The 20,261-nt window shown below is 47.0% G+C and overlaps 1 protein-coding gene across 5 annotated transcripts in view; it reads right to left on the minus strand.

Annotated features, from left to right (window-relative positions):
• The window catches only part of TJP1 (tight junction protein 1), a 736,246-nt gene that overhangs the window by 53,955 nt on the left and 662,030 nt on the right, over positions 1-20,261 (minus strand). For 2 of the 5 annotated variants that reach the window (XM_078684928.1, XM_078684930.1), the window contains 2 exons: positions 9,602-9,819; positions 5,041-5,124 (listed from right to left, as the gene is read on the minus strand). In XM_078684928.1, the coding sequence (XP_078541054.1) occupies positions 5,041-5,124; positions 9,602-9,819 (302 nt within the window). Of the gene's footprint in view, positions 1-4,980; positions 5,125-9,601; positions 9,820-20,261 lie in introns of all 5 variants that reach the window. The other 3 variants (XM_078684925.1, XM_078684929.1, XM_078684927.1) reach the window with 2 other exon arrangements.

The raw sequence follows: 20,261 nt of genomic DNA on the forward strand, positions 1-20,261 counted from the left end.
ATTCCTTACCTTAGAATATCCCCAGGCGTCAGACCGGATCCGGAAAATTTTGTGTAGCAATACCCATGTGCGCCGGCAGGCGTCGTCCGCGGCTCCGCGTCCGTCGTCGGCGTAGTTAGCGCCGGTATGACGTCGGAGTACTTAGACGCCCCGCCCTCGCGCGCTGTCAGCAGTTCTTTTTTCCGCGCCAGCTAGCACAGATCCGGAGAAGCTCTACCCCTTAGTCACTTTTTGACAAAACTTTTTGATCTTTTGATCATCTCTTTCTCGAGTCTCTCGACTCCTATGGTGCCGGTAGGGATGCCCGGTTTCAAACCTTGCTCCAGGTGTGACCGACTGATGTCGGTTACCGACCCCCATCGCCGGTGCCTTCAGTGTCTAGGCCTCGACCACGAGGACCGCACCTGCCCCGACTGCTGGCCCTGACGTCGAAGGCTAGGCGGGAGCGGTCCCGCAAGCGACTGGAGCTCCGGCAGTCGGCCCCGCGCCGTTCCAGGTCCTGGTCCCACAGGAGGTCGAAAGACCGGTCAAGGGGTCGGAGTTCTCGTAGCTCCGGGAGTCCGCCTCGGTCGTCGGGATCTTCCTCAGGTAAGACCCACCCCGACGCTCGCACGACGAGGCCGGGGGTTCGGGTGACACCACTAACGCGGCTCCGAAGGAGTCACAGGCGCCGCATCCTGCCCCACACCTGCAGGTCCCTGGGCACGATGCAACGCCGGAGGAGGTCGAGCGGTACCTCATGGCCATGAGGTCCCTCCCTCCTCAGCCGGGTTCCGTGGCGCCTTCGAGCCATCCGTTGACCCTGAACTTCAGGTGCTACGGCCAAGTCCGTGGACCTCTCGGTCCCACCCCAGCAAACGGGTGCCTTTCGCTACTTTTGTGGCCAAGGCAGGGGCGCTCCCGCACTTGCTGCCAGCCACACACCGCAGACTACTACACAGCGCGGTGGCGGCCGTGGAAACCGTCGTGCCGGCGGTCGGGGACAACGGTGAGGCCAGTCCATACCTTCCCCTGCAGCACCCGCCTCAAAACCCTCCTAGTCCGTGCTTTCAGGCCCATGTGACGCCAGTGGGAGGCAGGGTCCGCCATCACCTCTTCCACTGGCGCACTGTCATGTCGGACAGGTGGGTGTTGCAAATTGTCCAAAGGGGCTACTCCCTCCCCTTCGAGGCGACCCCTCCAGCCATGCCACCGCAGTACCACCGCGTGTCGGGGGATCACTTGCAACTTCTGCAAGAGGAAGGGTCGGCCCTCTTGGCCAAGGGTGCCATCGAGCGCGTTCTGGGGCCAGAAGTAGGGTGTGGTTGTTACTCCCACTACTTTCTGGTACCCAAGAAGGGCAAAGGGGGCCTACGCCCTATCTTGGACCTACGGAACGTCAACGGCTTCCTCGGGAAGGAGAAGTTCAAGATGCGGACATTGGCTCAGGTCTTAGCATCCCTAGACCCTGGAGACTGGATGGTAGCGTTGGACTTGCAGGACGCTTATTTTCACATCCCCGTCCTGTCGTCCCACCGGCGTTACCTGCGGTTCACGGTAGGCCACGAGCACTTCCAGTTTACCGTTCTCCCCTTCGGCCTTACCAGCGCCCCACGGGTGTTCAGAAAAGTGATGGCGGTGGTCGCAGCTCATCTGTGCAGGTTAGGGGTTTCAGTCTTCCCCCTACCTCGACGACTGGTTGACAGTCGTCAGCCACCTCCAGACTACGGCCGACCTCCTGCACCTGCTGGGGTTCTCCATTAATGTGCCGAAGTCACCTGTGTCCCTCTCAGAAGCTCCTCTTCACCGGAGCGGTTCTCGACTCGGCGCAGTTTCGGGTTTATCCTCCTGAACAGCGAGTTCGGGATATTCAGGCTCGGATTCCAATCTTTCAGCCTTTATCCCGAGTCTCGGTCAGGTTGACGCTGCGGCTTCTGGGGCTGATGGCCTCCTGCATCCTTCTGGTGCATCACGCCCGGTGGCGGATCCGCGCTCTGCAGTGGGACCTGAAGTTTCAGTGGGCCCAGCACCAGGGCAACTTGTTCGACCATGTCTTGATCTCGGAGGGCACTGCAAGACAGTTGCAGTGGTGGCTCACGGACCGCGATTGGGTCAGCGGCAGATCCCTCTCCCTACCCCAACCGGAGAACATAGTTGTGACGGACGCGTCCCTCCAGGGCTGGGGCACATGGGAGAGGCAGAGATCAGAGTCCCGGATCCACATCAACCTTCTGGAGCTGCGGGCGATCCGGCTTGCACTGAAGGCATTCCTCCCCTCTGTCCGGGGGAGTGTAGTGCAGGTGTTCACGGACAACACCACCGCCATGTGGTACTGCAACAAACAGGGCGGGGTGGGGTCGTGGACCCTATGCCAGTAGGCTCTGCGCCTCTGGCAGTGGCTGGAACATCAGGGCGTGACCCTGGTGGTTCAACACCTGGCAGGTTCTCTGAACGCCAGGGCAGACAAACTCAGCCGTCGGTGCACGATGGATCACGAATGGCGTCTGAACTCGGACGTGGCGCAAGGCCTCTTTCAGCAGTGGGGAGAGCCTTGGTTAGATCTATTCGCCACAGAAGAAAACGCGCAATGTCATCAGTTCTGCGCGTTGGAATTTCCAAGGCGGCACTCGCTCGGAGAAACTTTTCGTTGCGAGTGGAGTTGCGGTCTTATGTACGCCTTTCCGCCTATACCACTTCTGCCCAGAGTGCTGAAGAAGATCAGGCGCGACCGTGCCCAGGTTATCCTTGTGGCTCCGGACTGGGCACGAAGGTATTGGTATCCAGAGCTACTCAGCATGTCTGTCGATCCCCCGATTCGTCTGCCTCTTCAGGAGGACCTTCTATCGCAGCAGCAGGGGACGGTCCTCCACCCGAACCTGTCCAGTCTCCACCTACAAGCTTGGAGATTGAGCAGCGACAGTTGAGGTCATTTGACTTGCCTCCTGAAGTCTGTAATGTCATTCTGGCAGCCAGGCGTCACTCCACAAAGTGGGTATACGCCTGCAGGTGGAACAGATTTGTGGCATTGTGCAAAGCAAAGGCTGTGGATCCTCTCTTTGCACCCCTTTCTGAGGTTCTCCTCTTCCTTCTTTCTCTTGCCCAGCAGGGCTCTGCTCTGGGCACTATCAAGGGCTACCTTTCTGCCCTTTCCGCCTTCTTAAGGCTACCTGATCAGGCATCTTTGTTCAAGTCCCAAATTGTAAATAGGTTTTTGAAGGGCATCACACACATGTTCCCTCCTGTTCCATTTGTGATGCCTCAGTGGGACTTGAACCTTGTACTTACCTTTCTGATGTGTGCTCCCTTCGAGCCACTTCATAACTGTCCTCTCCGTCTTCTTACTCTAAAGACTGCTTTCCTGGTTGCCATCACCTCTGCCAGGAGAGTGAGTGAGCTCCAGGCTCTTTCTTCCAAACCTCCTTTCTTTTCTGTCTATCCGGACAAGGTTGTGTTTCGGACAAGACCCTCTTTCCTGCCCAAGGTAGTCACAGCCTTCCACATCGGGCAGTCCATCACCTTGCCCACCTTCTTTCCGCCTCCGCACCCCTCTAAAGAGGAAGAGCGGCTCCATCGTCTGGACCATAAAACGTGCGCTGTCATTCTATCTAGACCGCACACGCCAGTTCTGGGTGGATGACCAACTCTTTGATGGTTACGTGGGCGCTAAGAAGGGACGGGCGGTGCACAAGCGGACCATCTCTCGGTGGATCATCTTGTGCATCCAGGCGTGTTACTCCTTGGCTAAGAAGGAACCCCCTGTTGGGCTGATGGCTCATTCCACTCGGGCCACGGCGACTATGACTGCCTTAGGCCGAGGAGTGCCCTTGCAGGACATTTGTCAGGCAGCTACGTGGGCCTCGCTGCACACGTTTGCGAGACACTACTGCCTGGACAGCCAAGTCCGGAGGGATGGGTTCTTTGGCCGTTCCGTCCTCCAGGACTTTCTGGTGTGATTATTGGTTCGCAGACCCACCACCGGGGTTGGTATTGCTGGGGTATCTATTCTAAGGTAAGGAATCTATCACTAACGTGTCTCTTTCAGATGCACAAGTTACTACTTGTGCAACGATATATCTGTAAGAGACATTAGTTAGTGATAGATTCCTTACCGACCCACCCATCCTCCCCATTCTGTGAACCGATATCTAGGGTTAAGGTCATCCCCTTTCAGGGCCCTAGTATCATGGCACCAGTGTTGGTTCTATCATGGCTCTGCGTATCTGGCGCGGAAAAGCTGTGTATCAGAACTGATGTCAGCGCGTGAGGGCGGCGTCTAAGTACTCCGACAGCGTCATACCGGCGCTAACTACGGCGACGACGGACGCGGAGCCGCGGACGACACCTGCCGGCACGCAGGGGTATTGCTACGCAAAATTTTCCGGATCCAGTCTGACGCCTCTGGATATTCTAAGGTAAGGAATCTATCACTAACTAATGTCTCTTACAGATATATCGTTACACAAGTAGTAACTTGTGCTTTAAAGAAAGAACATTACAATCTTCTATATTTTTGCTATAGTGGTGTGGTACTGAAGTCAGATTTTTGAGGTGATCAAGGGTTGGTAGTGAAGTATGCATGTGACAGGATTGTTCCGACATGGGGGAAACCTAGTTTTAGGCTTTAATGTGAAGAAAAGCCGAGAAATGAATTATGATAAGTAATCCAAACAAATCTAAAACTGCGGTGCACATGCTATTGAAGAGCAATAGAATAATAGCTGGGCAGGAGGCATATGATCCCCTACTTCCAATTTGTTTTGTATTTACCAAAACACTGCCGAGAAAAGCTATTACCAGTGCTGACAGGCATTTCTATAGTGCATAAGAAATAAAAATAAATCAACAAATTGTTCTGAAATTTGCACAAGCAGAAGAGTGGTAAAGCATTTGAAGGTGAAATAAAGACATGAAACACCTCATTACACAGCATAAACTAGGACCCAATCACCAAGAAAATACATCAGTACCACAAGCCCAAAGGACAGAGAGAAGACAGCATACCCGACGAGGAGTCGGATGATTTTAGAGCAAAAGACCAACCATCAGGGGTCATAGACGCACAGTGTGGTAGGCGCAGCTCCACTGGTTTCAGGAATTTTAATCCATGGGGCCCACACATTACTAAGGGGCTCAGCAACGTTTCACCTGTGAGAAATAAATTAAAAAGACAACAATGGACACTGTCAAGTCAAAATAGTACAAAAGCATACAAATGGCTAACTTAGGGTAGCATTAAACAATTATATATTGTTCAAATATCGAACACATGCATCTTGCTTTACGCAGCACACATTTTTACAGACTGCCCTTGAAACTGACATTGTAAAACACAGCTTGCCTGATTCTGACCAGCTGTAAAGACATAGTTAACATCCCGATCAGTCTTGCTTCCTCATCAGTCTTTAATCTGTGTCCAGTATCTCAGTGACCCCAAGCTATTTCAAATTCATCAACTCATCAGCCACTTGAGCATGCCTTCATCTGCACAAGCTGACCAACCTCAATTTCCACTCTGCCTAGAACCTACAATCTATAATCATCCACATGAAGCCAAAGTACTTAGAATTCTTCTCAACCTCCCACTACACTTTACATCATGTTAAAAAAGTTACTTGCTATACTATTTGCTCCCAATCCAACAGTTTGTAATAGACCTTCATCTACTAACGTCATTCATGCTGGGACATACTGTACATACCCACCTTCTGGAAATTCATATTTGTGGCAAATCTACCTCATCACATGCTCGCATTCATTTACGTTATGCAGGCAATCTCCCATTTAATCCTGAGTATCTGTTTCATGCCAAAACCCTGTATTACCTAATTAACCTAAAACCTCTCTGCACCGCTTCTTGAAGGAAATAAGTTCCCTTTACTACCAGAACACTCACTTCCTCAATTCCTGCCACTTCCCTAAGCACTGTCAAATAACCTTAAAATCATATAATCTCCCCATTTCGACTAGCATTCAAAGTACACCAAACACGCATCATGATCACTTAATGGAGAAAGTTCAATATAATTGTACTGTAGCATCTTAATCACCTGACTATCTGCTTAAAACACCACTTTGGAACTGTACTCTGCCAAACTGCTTTTTACAGCTGTGCCCCAATGTTCCCCAGACTAGGAACAGAGTATATTCCATGTACGTCACTCCATTAAATACAGGAGATCTACTAACCCTAGGTCTTTCTCACATATTTCATATCATATTGTTAAACATGTGAGGCCCTATTCGTGAATCTCAAACTTATAAGGAAATATGACTGCCCCCTGGTTGTTGACACCGCCCAATGTGAAAGATTAGCTACTCTCACAGACAGTTGGCAGAGTTGCAGACCTAAGAAGGAATGTATGTAGATGTTTATAAATTGACCTCTCCCTCCAAAACTCATACGCTGGTCATGACCCCCAACTGAAATGAGGTAAGCAAATGCTGGACCTTGCGGAAGGGGTATGAACCCACAATCATAAAGTTGGTAACAAGGATAAGTTGGCGGAACAGGCATGGGATGGATGTTACGGGTCCAAGTACTGGGGCTGCAGAGAGGTCCTGGGAACCGGGGTAGGGGACACCACCCAGAATTTAGAGGCCAGTAGCTCTAGTAGTCTTGAGAATCTCAAAATCAACACGATTTCACTGCCCAGGAAGCGGTCCACAGTTTGGCTGATAGCCACTGCCCTCTCTGGGGGGATTGAATGCTTTTGCAAGTCTTCAGTATAGGGTGGCTATATTTAGCTGAAGATCTGTGATGATAGCCAGCAATTCAGGGAAAACACAGATGGTAATTCAGGGAGAACACAAATTCAAAAATGCTCCAGCGGGTCAAACTCAGATCGGACTCCACCAAATGCATTAACAAGTCCCTCACAAATTAATTTTACATCCGTAGAAAAACAGCCTCCAGGTCAGGATGTTGGGGGAGGACTTGGGGTATCACATTTATCTCTAACCTGATAACCCCTCTGAAAGCTTTTTAGGCTGTTCAAAGATCCTGAAATGTTTTCATGGTATGTCCTTGCTTGTACTCCCCTTTTAGCACTAAGATACCTAGGTGTGGTGACCGTTAAGCTTTTATGAGTCTTTTCAATAATTTATTTCTGTCAAAGGCCAGCATCCTGTACTGGTATTTTGTTTATTTCCCCTTCTGTGGCTGAGGTACTTCCTGTGCTTCTCCTTGGCCTCTAGTTTAAGGTCAGACAGGCTTCAGTCATGTTTGCCTGTGCACAGAAAAAAACTACATAATTAAGGAGTGTTTGACAATGAGCTCCGAAGATTCCTTGTCCACGTCCATTATGAAGTATACTCCTGCAAGGCAGTCTTGGGCAAGGAGCCTTATCAGTGGTAAACTTGTTTCACGGGTGTAGCCAATAGAATGCCATGACGGGCATCTTGTCTCATTGAAAACACCCCAAATTGAAACATCCTTTTGTCACAGGATTCCAATTGTTCTCCCTTTTCCAGGAAGGAAGGAAAAGCCTTGCCTATTCAGAGAATAGGCCTTCAGAAGACTAAGCTAGGACATTCCAACATTCCAAGACTAGGCTGACTTTGGGAGCCCAATATTCTCTTACTAAGGACTACCAAAAGGTTAGCTCAGTGTGTGACTTCTTGTAGACATCCTGAACCTGCCTGAGGATCCGGGACTCAATGACAAAAGTTGGCTTTAATAGCAGAAACACGACTGACCCCAAAGAATAATAGCATCATTCTGCAGTGAGGTTTTGTGTCCCAATGGAGAGTGCCTAGAGGTCTATGGGCACAAAGAGTAACACCACTTAATTGATGCAAGGGGAATGCAGGTCCTTGTGACCTTGTCATAATTGTCTGACTATCCCAAGGAAGCAGCTTTATGGGTTTCCACAGGCAAGAAGTTTAGATGGCACTGTTGGTGCCTCATTCAGTAGTGAAGATCATCGTTCAAACGTCTGGTGCCAAACCAGAGTGGGAAGGTGATGCAGAGCAGGGTAATGGGAAGCACTGATGGCCACAGACCCTTTGGGTCCAGGGGAAGCACCACGGCTGTTTCCTTGGCACCTGGAAATGAGGGGGAAAGAGCTCGAGTATTCTCCCCAACACTCCACTTTTCATTCAAGGCATCCAGGAAAGTGTATGCAGTAAGTGTGGAATAAAAAGCACATGAGACAAAGATCTGAAGTTATCTAGGTATCCACAGCCACTGGGTATAATTACCATGATACTGGACTTGCTAGAGGAGAACTCTGAAGCAGAGGGAACTTCACACATAGAGCTGGTACTAGCTCAAACTCTGACAGGCACTTAGCCTGAGCATGCACTAAATATTCCAGTGCAAGTTGCTGCCTCTCCAAAAACAGACTGGAGCAGCAATAGTCATGATGTACAGAGTATGATGAAGGTATGACAAATAATGGCTAGGATTTGGCACTCCAGTAAAGCAAGAAAGAGGGACCCCCTGCTCTGTGCAACTAACCAGAGACTTGCTCCCCCAACTTGAGTCCAAAGAATGAGGCTTTAGCACAGCAACCAGACGAGGCTATGCCCACAATGTAACAGCAGCTTGGGACTATCATGCTCAGATGCAGAGTATACTGTCCTGTTTTTTGGATGATGGTACTATACAGGGTTTTCTATAGATACACTGCTCTGCACTGCTACACACTAGACATGCTAGACCTCAGTGAACTATAATTATGTGAGTCGGAAGAGGAGTCTACTGATTTCTGACCAGAATTCCCAAATGAATGTACTTCCAGATAGAGACTAGAGCTTAAATTCCTCAGTCAGTCTAAAATTGGTCCAAAGGAGGGGAGAAGAGCTGCATGTCCTACGCATGAGGGGGACGCACTGAGGACATGCCTGGACTGGAGGAGCACCTACGAAATCAAAAACTGCCTCATCCGTGATTGGCTACATCTGGTATTGTGAGCCAGTACTTTGTTCAACATTTTATCAAACACGAAGGAATATCTGCACATCAATGCAGATAAGAATGTAGACTAAGGAGAGGAACCTCTGCTGGGTGTCAATCTCTTAAACTGCACTGAAATACCTTTCAATGAACACTTGGAAGAGCTGCTTGGGCTGAACTGTCAGAGGCAGAAGACCAGCCTGTCTGAGTGAGTTGCTGGATAGCTACTGAAAAGAGAAGTGACATAGCACCAGTATAAATCAGAACCCAGCTGTGTAGAAGAACCTGTATAGGACAGTCCAACAGACTAGATCTGCTCTGTTCCAGAGAAATAGCCTATTGATCAGAAATAAAATGCTACAGTACAAAGTCACTTGGGATCAGGGGAAGGCTCACCGCTATAAAGCCAACATTGAGCCTCTTCCATCTCTGACCCTCTCAGTGTCTTATAAAGCTTGTATCCCTCGGTCTAGTTTCCCATTGTAATCTTAAGGAAGCCTCTACTTCAACCACTGGCCTGTGGAGTAAGCTGCTGAATATCCACCAGATGAAAAATGTAATTCATTCTGATCACACCTAAAACATAGTAGTGACAAAATAAACACCCTGAGCATTAAAGTTCATCCATAAATTTACCATTGTCACTTAGTGTTGTTTATGTAAACACATTTTCAACTTTGTCAACATAATAGTGGTCCACAGAAGAATTGATGCATATACTAATACCTTTCTCTTTATCTAGTGGAGGGAGAATGCTATTGTCTCTGCAGACCTTGAAATAGATCTCCTGTTCAATTCCATCAGGTATTGCACCTTGTGGGATAATGATGCTGACACCAGTCTCAATGGAGCTTAAAACACCGCCATTGGCATTGAACACTCCCCTAGCTGTTGCCACTACAGTATGACCATCATCCTCATCATCATCTTCTAAAGCAGAAGGACTGAAAATATTAAAATAGGATTATAAAAACTAAAAGCAGAATCAAGTATTAACACATATGCATATAAATATGATACATTGCAAGAAACTCTACACATAAATATCGATCAAATTAAATATATGTATAGCTTATAACTCCTGGGTGCAATAGTTGGTGTTAATAGATGCGTTCAGAACAATTTACAGAGTAAATTACTTTCATAAACAAAAGAATCTTTAAATGACAAACTGCAGTTTGGTATCTTTGGTGTTTTGCTCCTATTATGCTGCAAAGCTTCACTTGTATTTGCTACAGTGTAGCAGACAACTAACACAGCAAGAATACATAATTCTACAATAGTGCTAAACTATGCATTTACAGTAATGTTTGTAAACCTAACTTACCAAGGAACAATTGGCTTGCTGCCGGTTGTGCTGCAGAGCCACATGCTGTGCAATGTAGTACTGGGTTAAAGAAGTGCGGAATTTAATAAAAAATCTACTTGTCTATGGGGCAGGTTGCTTCATGAATCTACTTGTCCTAATAGAAAAATTCACTTGTCCCTTTTTTTTTTTTTTTTTTTAGAGTTTTATATAGCGCGAACTTGAACCGAACCGAATCAGTTATCAGAGCGCTTTACATAGCACCAGTTACGTTACATGAGGACACACTTTCATTTTTTAGGCACGGGGAGATTAAGTGATTTGCCCAGAATCACAGGGGGTTTTGGCGTCGTTACCGAGACTCGAACCAAGTTCCCCGGGTCCGTGGTCGAGCGCCTTAGCCGTTAGGCCAATGTAATGCGGTGACAAATTATGGCAACAATATCATTATATGAGAACTCTGATTTAGCTTTTCTAATTATGCCAGGGCTCATACCATAGTTTGAATACTAGCAATTCCCTTATGTTGGCACGTTTCTGAAGATCTACATACTGGGGCTGAAGTTAATGGTAAGCAATAGTTTCAGGGTTGGAATGCCCTTTTGAGTCTGTGCAAACCTAATAACTTGCATGTTTTAAGGGTTTTCACCAACTCTTCTCTAATCTTTTCCCATACTGAGAGAGGTTGGAACTTGAATTTCTTTTGTACTTTATTTTTAAAAAATTCCTTTTTCAGAAAACAAACAGATCGGCAGGAGTAGAAATTTTTGTGCACATTAGCAAGGACCCATCAGTCCAAATTTTTCTAATTGTAGAATTACAAATGACAATGAGGAAAGATGGAAAGCTCACAATGGATATCTGTAGTTAAAGGGAGTCACATAGGTATTCCACATACAATTACAGTTCTCCGGGCTCATTATCCACCCCACTTGGGTCACTCTCGCCTGATTCAGGCTGTTGGTCATTCTCATGAGCATCAGAGTTAAGGGCGGAGTAGCAAAGTTCACGCAACTCCAGTACGTCTGACTGCAACTTGTCATCTCTAGTATTTAATTTCAGATGAAAGGTTGGAACTTTACTCCTGACAATGGCAGATGTAAAACTTCTTCCAGGGTTGGGGGAAAAAAGTGGTTGGAGGGAAAGTGAACTTCCAAACACTCAGATTTTCGCATGAGCAAATCTACACATGCAAATTTGCTCATGCTAAAATGTACTAATTCTTGGCCTACTTCTGTAAATTGAATTCACAAAATTCGTATATGTGCACTTAATGCACGGACCTATACCATAGTGCACTAATGAGACTTTCTTTAATAATTGGGCTCCTAATTAGGTCTGCCATCTACCCTGAACGTTTGTGTTTGCTAAAATTCATATTTTCTCTCTCTCTCTCCTGGCTTCACTGTGACTGACAGCATTCTGCTCTTTCACAAGGAGCATAACAGCACACAAAGTAGGTTTGTTCAGTGCCAGGAACTACTGTGACAATGAGTACTTTTTGAGGAAAAACAAGTTTTGCTTTTGCCAATATTTGTTATAATGGTATGGGCCCAGCAGCTCCCACACCAATAAACGTTTGCAAAAACCATGCCAATACAAGTCACACATTGAAACCAAAAGGCTGACCACCAATTTCAGATTTACTGGCTTGTTTATTTTTGTTTCCCATAATTTTATTGAAACCAGTTACAATGATTTTCCATTATAAATATTTTTGGGGAAGTACTAGCATCATCAACACATTTTACGAAATGATGCTGCAAAGAAATGTTAGCAAAAAAGTATAATTCCCAATTAAATTTTTTTTTGAACATTTTATTTTGAAAGCAAAATATCAGGCTTCTGCAAATATTTGCATCTAATCAGAGAGCATTCTGGGAGCATAATAGATAGACTTTTAAAATGTGTGTACACATTTTTATAATGTAACCTCTGTCAGTAGTGCAGTCCGAGCTAACATTTACATAGAGCGCTCACTCTAATAATACAAGCTTTGCATTAATGAACCTTAAATACAAGTTTGAACAGCATTAAAACATGGACATATATTACCTTAACTGCAGACAATGCCCTGCCTGGATCCATAATGTGGTACTGTAAACTGGCAGTCAAAGGGTTTGTGCTGTACGGGGTTGGGCCTACTTGTTCCAAGGACAAAATACATACGAAAACTTGTTGCCCTTGACCCCAAACAATATGTCCTGGGCGTCGGGTGGGTTCAGAACATTACAAGCCTGAGTCACCCCCCCACCCCCCACATCTTCACTGCATTTCAGATTGTGACCCTGCCCCCACAGCGTTGGTATATTGTCTGCGCTGAAGTAAAGTATTAGAACGCCTATGCACTAGATGAGTAACTTACACTTATGAATATGTCCAAACTATTTTCCAGTGCTCACTTCCAAGGATTGGGCTGGGGGCATGTGGCCCTACAGCACTACAATCTGTAAATCAATTGTTACAGGTATAGAGAAGATCACTGAGCATTAGCATAGACTGAAAAGCAGTACCAAACTCCTGTGGCGGTTGCAGGCCAAACTGGCAGATATTTGCAACATTCTCTGAAGCTTCTTGTCTCTGTGAATGTTCACACACATGCTTACCGAATGTGTGGATATAACTCCATGAGGAAGCTTTACCAATCAAGATCAATAGAATACTTGCTAAGAATGCAGCAGTGGTCTCATTTTACAAGAGAAATGAGCTCTGAGAACAACGTGCTGTATGAATTTGGCTTTGGTGTAATATAGTGGCATGCATCTAACAATCCACCTTGATAGACCCATGTTTGAGATGGGGCTACCAAGATACAGTTGTGCAAAAGAAATGAAAATGTATTTGGCCGTCTAATAGACCAGGTATGGGCAACATAATAAATGAATGATAGCCATTTGCACATCTAATGTGAGTAGCACTTCTTCAACTAATGTTAGTGACTACCGGGTAAAAAGAAGGTAACCAACTGGATTGATCATCATGAAAGACTGATATAACTTGGCAAAAAATTAGGGTATGTATCCAACACAACTCTATCCTTGTGAAACTGTTTAAGGGGTTCCTTCGACTGATAAGGCCAGGCTTCACTAACTCTTCTAACTAACTCACTAACTCTTCTGAGAGAGGTATCTGCCACAAGGAAGACAATATTCCAAGAGAGAAACTACAGTAAATTTGAGTGGCGCTGCAAGAAGGGAGCTCCAATAAGTCTGGTAAGTACAAGGCTGAGGCCCAAGATGGGGCAGGGGGTACTTTAGGAAGAATGATCCTTTTAAAATCTTTAAAAATGCCCTAATACCAGAAACTTTACCAACTGACTGATGTTGACTGATGTAGGTAGTGTACTCTTATGGACATTTAGGAGCGTCCTGATTTTTTTTTTTTTTAGAGTAACAGATAATATTATGTTAGACTGTTGCCCTTATGGGTGGAATGTGGTGACTGGAGCAGTAAGCTACAAAGTGTTTCCATTTAGATTTGCTACGGCAAGGCTTTCTAACCCCTTTTAACAATTTGATATATTCCTTTGGTAGCTAGAAGTACCAAAATTCTAATATCTCTGGTGCCAAACTGCAAAATTTAGCAATATGAGGTTGGGATGAAGTAATCGTCCTCGATGATGGCTAAGCAGGTCTGGGGTAGAGTAGAAGCTTTTCATATTGAAGAATGAACATCTCAAGTAGCAGAGATTACCACGGCTGAAGTACACACCTCGGGCAAGAAGTAATGTCATTAATGACTGTTTGATTTTCTAACTAGATAAGAAACCAGTAGTTGAGGGGGAACACTTTGAGCAAATATGCCTGACTAACTGAATAAAAAGGCAATGCCTATGGGCAGCGGATGTGAATAACTAAAGCCAAAGATCCTCCAGTTAGCATTCTTGTGGGTGGAGAATACATCCACTGCTGGGGTCTCATAATGCTGGAAGTATTGGTTGAGAACATAAGAGTTTCTCTCCCATTCATGAGTGTCCTGCTCAAGAGATCTACAAAGTCATTATCCTGCCTTCGGCAGTGCTTAACCAGCACATATATATGATGATCTGTCACACAACACCAATTTAATTGAACTAGTTGGGACTACTGGGCAGAATGTGTATCCCAGTACATTGCACTCATGTGTCTGTTTGAGTTAAGACTACTGTGTTCTCTGAAGAGTTAGTAATACTGTCATGAGCTCCAACACTATGATATGTAGGGGTCATTCCTGCAGAGAACATTGTCCTAATATTGTTAAATTACCAATGTGAGCTCCCCAGCCTGCAAAGGAGGAATTTGTGTTGATGTTCACATGTGGCTGTGGAGTTGAGAAATGATCTGCCCTCTAACAAATGTGTCTTCTTCCACAATTGTAGTTTGCTGAACACTGGACTCTACCAACACTAGAAAATTCAAGTTCCCAGTTGCTTCTGACCATTGTAGGAAATGAGGTTATTAGTTGGGGAGCAGACAGAGATTCGATTGTTAATATGAGCTTCAAAACAGAGCTGATTGTCCAAGATATTGAAATTGTAGGTCTGTTGAATAGGGACGAGGACAGGGCCGAGCAGCTCAGACTACTACTTGCATGTCCACAGAGAACCGTTACCAAAGATTAAAACCTCCATCTTTTCATAATACAAATTTGAAGAACTGACTCCCATCCATTTGGCAACTTCACTAAAGTATGTTTGAAATTATTTCTAACAATCGCACTTCACCACCATTTTGGTGATTCGGGAGTCATTGCCTACTATTTAGGCAACAAACTGAAACCCAAAACAATGCATATGGTACACAAGGTGTGAGAAAGTGCCATCTTTCTTGCCTTGGTATGCCCCTACTTTTTTCTGAACTGCTGATGTGCTTGACTGAGTGTGCCCTGGGTCCCTGCCAATCAGGGACCCAGGGCCTGGGTTCCTTCCCTAAAAAGAAAAGCTATGCTAAAACAAAATACCCAATTGGCACCGCTGGCCACCTATCAGCCCCCAGTAAAATGGTACCCTAGGTACCCAGGGCATGGTGACCAGAGGAGACCCCTGGTGGCTGCAGCACTTATTGTGCCACCCTCAGGGGCCCTGTACCCTGGCACCCACACCCTGCCTTTGCAGGCTGAGTGCCTAAGTACAGAACTAAAACAAGAGTCGCTGCCATGCCCACAGAACCCATTGCCCTGGAATACTTCAGTCACCCCTCTAGCTGGGTGCCCTATGCCAGAGGTGAGGGTACAAGGGCATGAGCCCTGTGCCCCTACAGTACCCAGGGCCATTCCTGGGCACTGTAAGTGCAGTGATGCCATTTAAGAGCATATGGTGCTGGGAGGTTGTCATTCCGAACTCCACAGCACCATAATGGCTACACTGAAGACTGACATGTTTGGTACAAAGCTTCTCAGTACAATAAACCCGCCCCGATGTCAGTGTGGGATTTAATGTAAAATGCACGAGTGGGCATCATAGAGATGCCCTCCAAAACCCGAACCTACAATCCACATCTGGGCTGAGTGGCTGCAGAGGCTGCAACACAGCAGACATGTTGCTGGACCCCTGGGTGGAGAGCCGCCACTCTCCTGGGTCTGCAACAATGCACATCCTGGGCGAGGGGATGTGTCTCCTCCCCAGGATGGACAGGGGGAAGCTTCAAAGGCATACCGCCTCGCAGAGCTTCTCCAGACCATTTGCTGTACCCAGCAACTGGCCCCCCACCTGTCCTACCCCCACTCTGGCGGGAAGACTGGCGGGAAAAACTACGTCAGGAAGGAGGGTGTGCCAACCTTTGCCAACCCCACCCCTCAGGTGGAGGAGGCGAGGTGAAGCACGACCCCGGGCTCCGGCCATCTTGTAGATGGGGAGCCCTGCACAAATCCCAGCTAGGCTCCTGCCCCCTCCCACAGGAGAGGAGCAGGCTAGGGGGTGTCCTCACCCCAGGACAGGGACCCATTGGTCCCAGCCCTTGCCCTACCTGTAACGCCCCTAAATGTAGTACTTAGGGGCTCCTCAGATCCCGATATCAAAATAAGAAAGAAGATCAAGAAGAAGAAGACCCGCCATGCAGCTGCTAACAACAGGACAACAACAACTGACTTGGCCCCAGCCCTACCGGCCTGTTGATCCTGGAACCTGCTTCTGCCTAATCCCGGCGACCTCCGCGGACAGCAACCTTGGGACACCCAGAGGACCTGCCTGCCTTGACCCTCTCGAAGATTGGGACTCCCATCAGCAGAGGCTCTGCTGTAACACCCCACCTGGTGCTCATCAGGAAGCTCCGGACCAGCCCACTCTGCACCAGCCGAGCCCGGGCCGGGCCAACCCGAACCAAGACCACGAGGACCTCCCCCCGGCGACTGGGACCCGAAGTCCAGTGCCCCAAGACCCTCCTCGACAAACCAGCCGATGCCTGCAGGCTCAGAAGCAGGGGCCACCCCAACCGCGACCAGCCGAGGGTAAGCTTTTCCGACCCCCAAAGACACCCCTGCACCCGGTGCCTGGCGGTCCCCTGTGCCTCCCTTTAGGGTACCTACCTGTGCTCCATCATCCCAAATTACCTCTCTAAGTGCTGGTCGCCCCTCGAGAGTCACCGTTCCGAGCCTGCAGCCTTTGTTCCTCTTTCAAGATCCTCATTGGATAACACTGAACGCCCGACGGCTCAAAAGCACCCTGCACCCAGCCGCCCGAGTGCTGCTGGCTGGGACCTCTTTGCCCTATCCTACTTCCCCCCTTGCCCAGAGCAAGTGACCAGGAGCCCAGCTCCCAGGGCAGCGAGGCCTGCTAGCCAGCAGCCACCAACCCAAGGCCCCCTTTCCGTCACTGGATAACATTGGGCCTACCTACCTCTGCACCCGGCCGCACCTGTGCCGCTGGGACTGAACTAACTGTGCTCACCTGACCCTGGGGGACCCCTGAGTCTACGCCCAGAACCCTAACTTCACCAACCAAGTACTCACCTGGAAACCGGTAATTCACTTACCTGCCATTGGATAACATTGACCCATTTTGACTCGAAAATTTTATTTGTGAAGTTTTGAAAACTGAAAATATTCCTATAAAATCAGCCAAAGTCTGAATTAGAAAATACTCACCTGTGATCAGGAGAGAAGCAAGTACTGTACCTTTCAGCCAGTACTGAACCGCAAATGTAATCCCTAGCTGGTTTACTAGTAACCTGTATTTTCTCCATAGGAACCCATTGTCTGCTTTTCTATGAAATTGGAACCCATTGTCTGCTTTTCTATGAAATTTCTTCCAAGTGCCTACTTTTGAAAACTGTAACTGCTTTCCTGGAGTCTAGTGTGTGTAACACCTTTTCTGTGCTTGTGTATGGTTTTTGGAAAAAACTTGGTATTTGAATTGTCTGATTAATATGGAACCGTGACGCCACCTTTGGCATGAAATGTGGATCCATTACAATCCTGTCATTGTGCATTTGTAGGTAGGGCTCTTGTAGTGTGAGCACTTGTAATTCGCTCACTCTTTGTAGCGATGTGACAGTTACTAAGAATGCTGTCTTTAGTGTGAGCATATGCAGTGTTGCTTTACGAATGGTGCCTTCATCAATTGGGTTAGCACTACGTTGAGATTTCATGCTGGTGGTGACATTCTGTTATGAGGTGCAATTCTCTTTGCTCCTTCTAGAAATCTCTTTACTACTTTGGAGGTTAAAAAACTTTTCCTGTTTCTCCTCTTGTGTAAGCCACTATCGCCGCTAATTGCACCCTTGGAGATGTGTAGCTTAGTTTATTTTGTAGTAGATGTGTTAAGTATTTTAGTACTGTTGATTCCTTGGAAATTCTTCTTTGTAGTTTCTCCCTAATGCACCATTCAGAGAATTTTTTCCAGTTTGCTACGTAGCACTTTCTTGTGGTAGGTTTCCTTGTCTCTCTAAGCACTGACATTGTGCTTGATGATAGTTTGAGGTGTGCAAACTCTAGATCTTCAGGAGCCATGCTGCTAGGCTGAGGCTCTCCACCTCTGGGTGTAGAACTCTTCTATTTTGCATCGTTAACAGGTCCTTTCTTGTGTGGAACCTGTGTGCGGGAGCTTGTGCCATCTCCATGATCTGTGAGAACCACGTTTGTCTGGCCCACTGAGGTGCTATGAGTGTCAGCGTCATGTTGCTGAATCTGCATTTGTTTAGTGTTCTGTGTAGTAGTGGTATCGGTGGAAAAGCGTAGGCAAATGTCCCTGACCAGTTTATCCATAGCGCATTTCCTAGGGAACGTTTGCACGGTTATCTGGATGTGAAGTTTTGGCATTTTGCAGTGTTGCAAATAGGTCAGTTTACGAAGTTCCCCATTTGTGGAATATCTTTTGGATTTCTTGTTGATTGATTTCCCATTCGTGGGATGCCGACGCCTGTCTGCTGTGCCTGTCTGCTTCCACCTGGTCCTTCCCTGGTAGGTGTATTGCTAGCAAGTCTATTTGTTTTGGAATTGCCCATCTCCATATTTCCTGCACCAGCACTGATAGTGTCTCTGACAGTGTCCCTCCTTGCTTGTTGATGTAGAACATGGTGGTTGTATTATCCGTTTGTATTAGTACTCTGTGTCTATACAGCTGTTTCTGAAATGCTTTTAAGGCTAGGAACACTGTCTTTAGCGCTAGGTAGTTGATGTGCTTTATCGCATCATGTTACCACATTCCCCTTACCTCGAGGGTCATTATGTGTGGTCCCCCATCCCCCTCCTGGGAGGCATCTGTTGTGATGGTCACTGTTGGAGTTGGTTGTGTGAAAGGCTTGCCTTGTGTTGTGATCCCTTTGTTCCACCACGCAATTTCATGCTATATTGTTTGTGTGACAACCACTAGATCTTCCCAACTCCCTGTTGCCTGTGACCATTGTTGTTGGATCCATTCTTGGAATGGCCTCATGTGTAAGAGGATATTTGGGACCAAATGTATGCATGACGCCATCATTCCCATCAGTTTGCTCACTACCCTCACTGTCAGAGCTTGACCCTTGTGGTAAAGACGTGTCTCATTCAATATTTCCAAAGTTCTCTTTGCACTTGGAATCACCTTGCTCTGTATGGTGTTGATCTCTGCACCTAAGAATATCTTAACTTGTTCTGGTTCTACTGATGATTTTCCCCACTTGAAAACCCTAGTTGGGCTAGAGTTTGTATGACTTCGTCCATGTACCACTAGCACTTGTTTTATGAGTTTTCTTTTACCAGCCAGTCATTGAGGCATGGGTATACATGTATCTCTGGCCTCCTTAAGTGTGCTGCTACTACTGCTATGCGGTACAAAAGGGGGGTGGTGATGGACAGAGCATCTGAACCAATCAAACACTCACACCCAGTCAAAAGATCTGGGTTTGATCCATCACCGTTCTTTAGCCCACTCTGCCACCCCAGATCAAACCCAGATCTTTTGACTGGGTGTGAGTGTTTGATTGGTTCAGATGCTCCGTCCATCACCACCCCCTTTTGTACCGCTACTGCTGCTAGGCATTTTTGAAAACCCTTGGTGTGGATTTGAGTCCGAATGTGTGTCAGTCTGGATGGAAGGTTCTTACTTGAAACTTAAAGGGGTAAAAATAGAGTTGATGTAAGCCCTCTCTGGTCTGTTTGTTTTGGTCCAATGCCCCCTCCAAAAGAACAGATCAAGAGGCTTGGTGAATGGCTGGACTACAATCTAAATTTTAAGGAGCAAGCAGGGAAGGTGGCAGATAGTTGCTATGGGATTCTTGGTAAGATACAGAAAATTCTCCCCCTGCTGCCTTTTCATGCCAGGAGACTGTTGGTCCAAGCATTGATTCTCTCCCAGCTTGATTATGCCAATGCCCTTTACTTGGGATCTCCCTGTTCGGCTATCAAAAAATTGCAGACTGTACAAAATTGCGCAGCACATTGGCTCATGAATGTTGCTAGTCGTGAATCTGCAAAGCCTTCTATAGCTACTCTTCACTGGCTCCCAATTGCGAAGAGAGTCCAGTTTAAAGCCCTGTGTATTGCGCATAAAGCAATGTTAGCCAAGGGGCCGCCCATTATTCGGTCTGTCATCTCTCCCTATTGTCCTAACAGGGCCCTGCACTCAGATAATAAGCACTTGGCGTTAGTCCCCATGATAAAAAGGTTCCTGTGTGGAGGCCGTCTGTT

The sequence above is a fragment of the Lissotriton helveticus genome, chromosome 3_2 (assembly GCF_964261635.1).
Source record: "Lissotriton helveticus chromosome 3_2, aLisHel1.1, whole genome shotgun sequence".
NCBI lineage: Eukaryota > Metazoa > Chordata > Amphibia > Caudata > Salamandridae > Lissotriton > Lissotriton helveticus.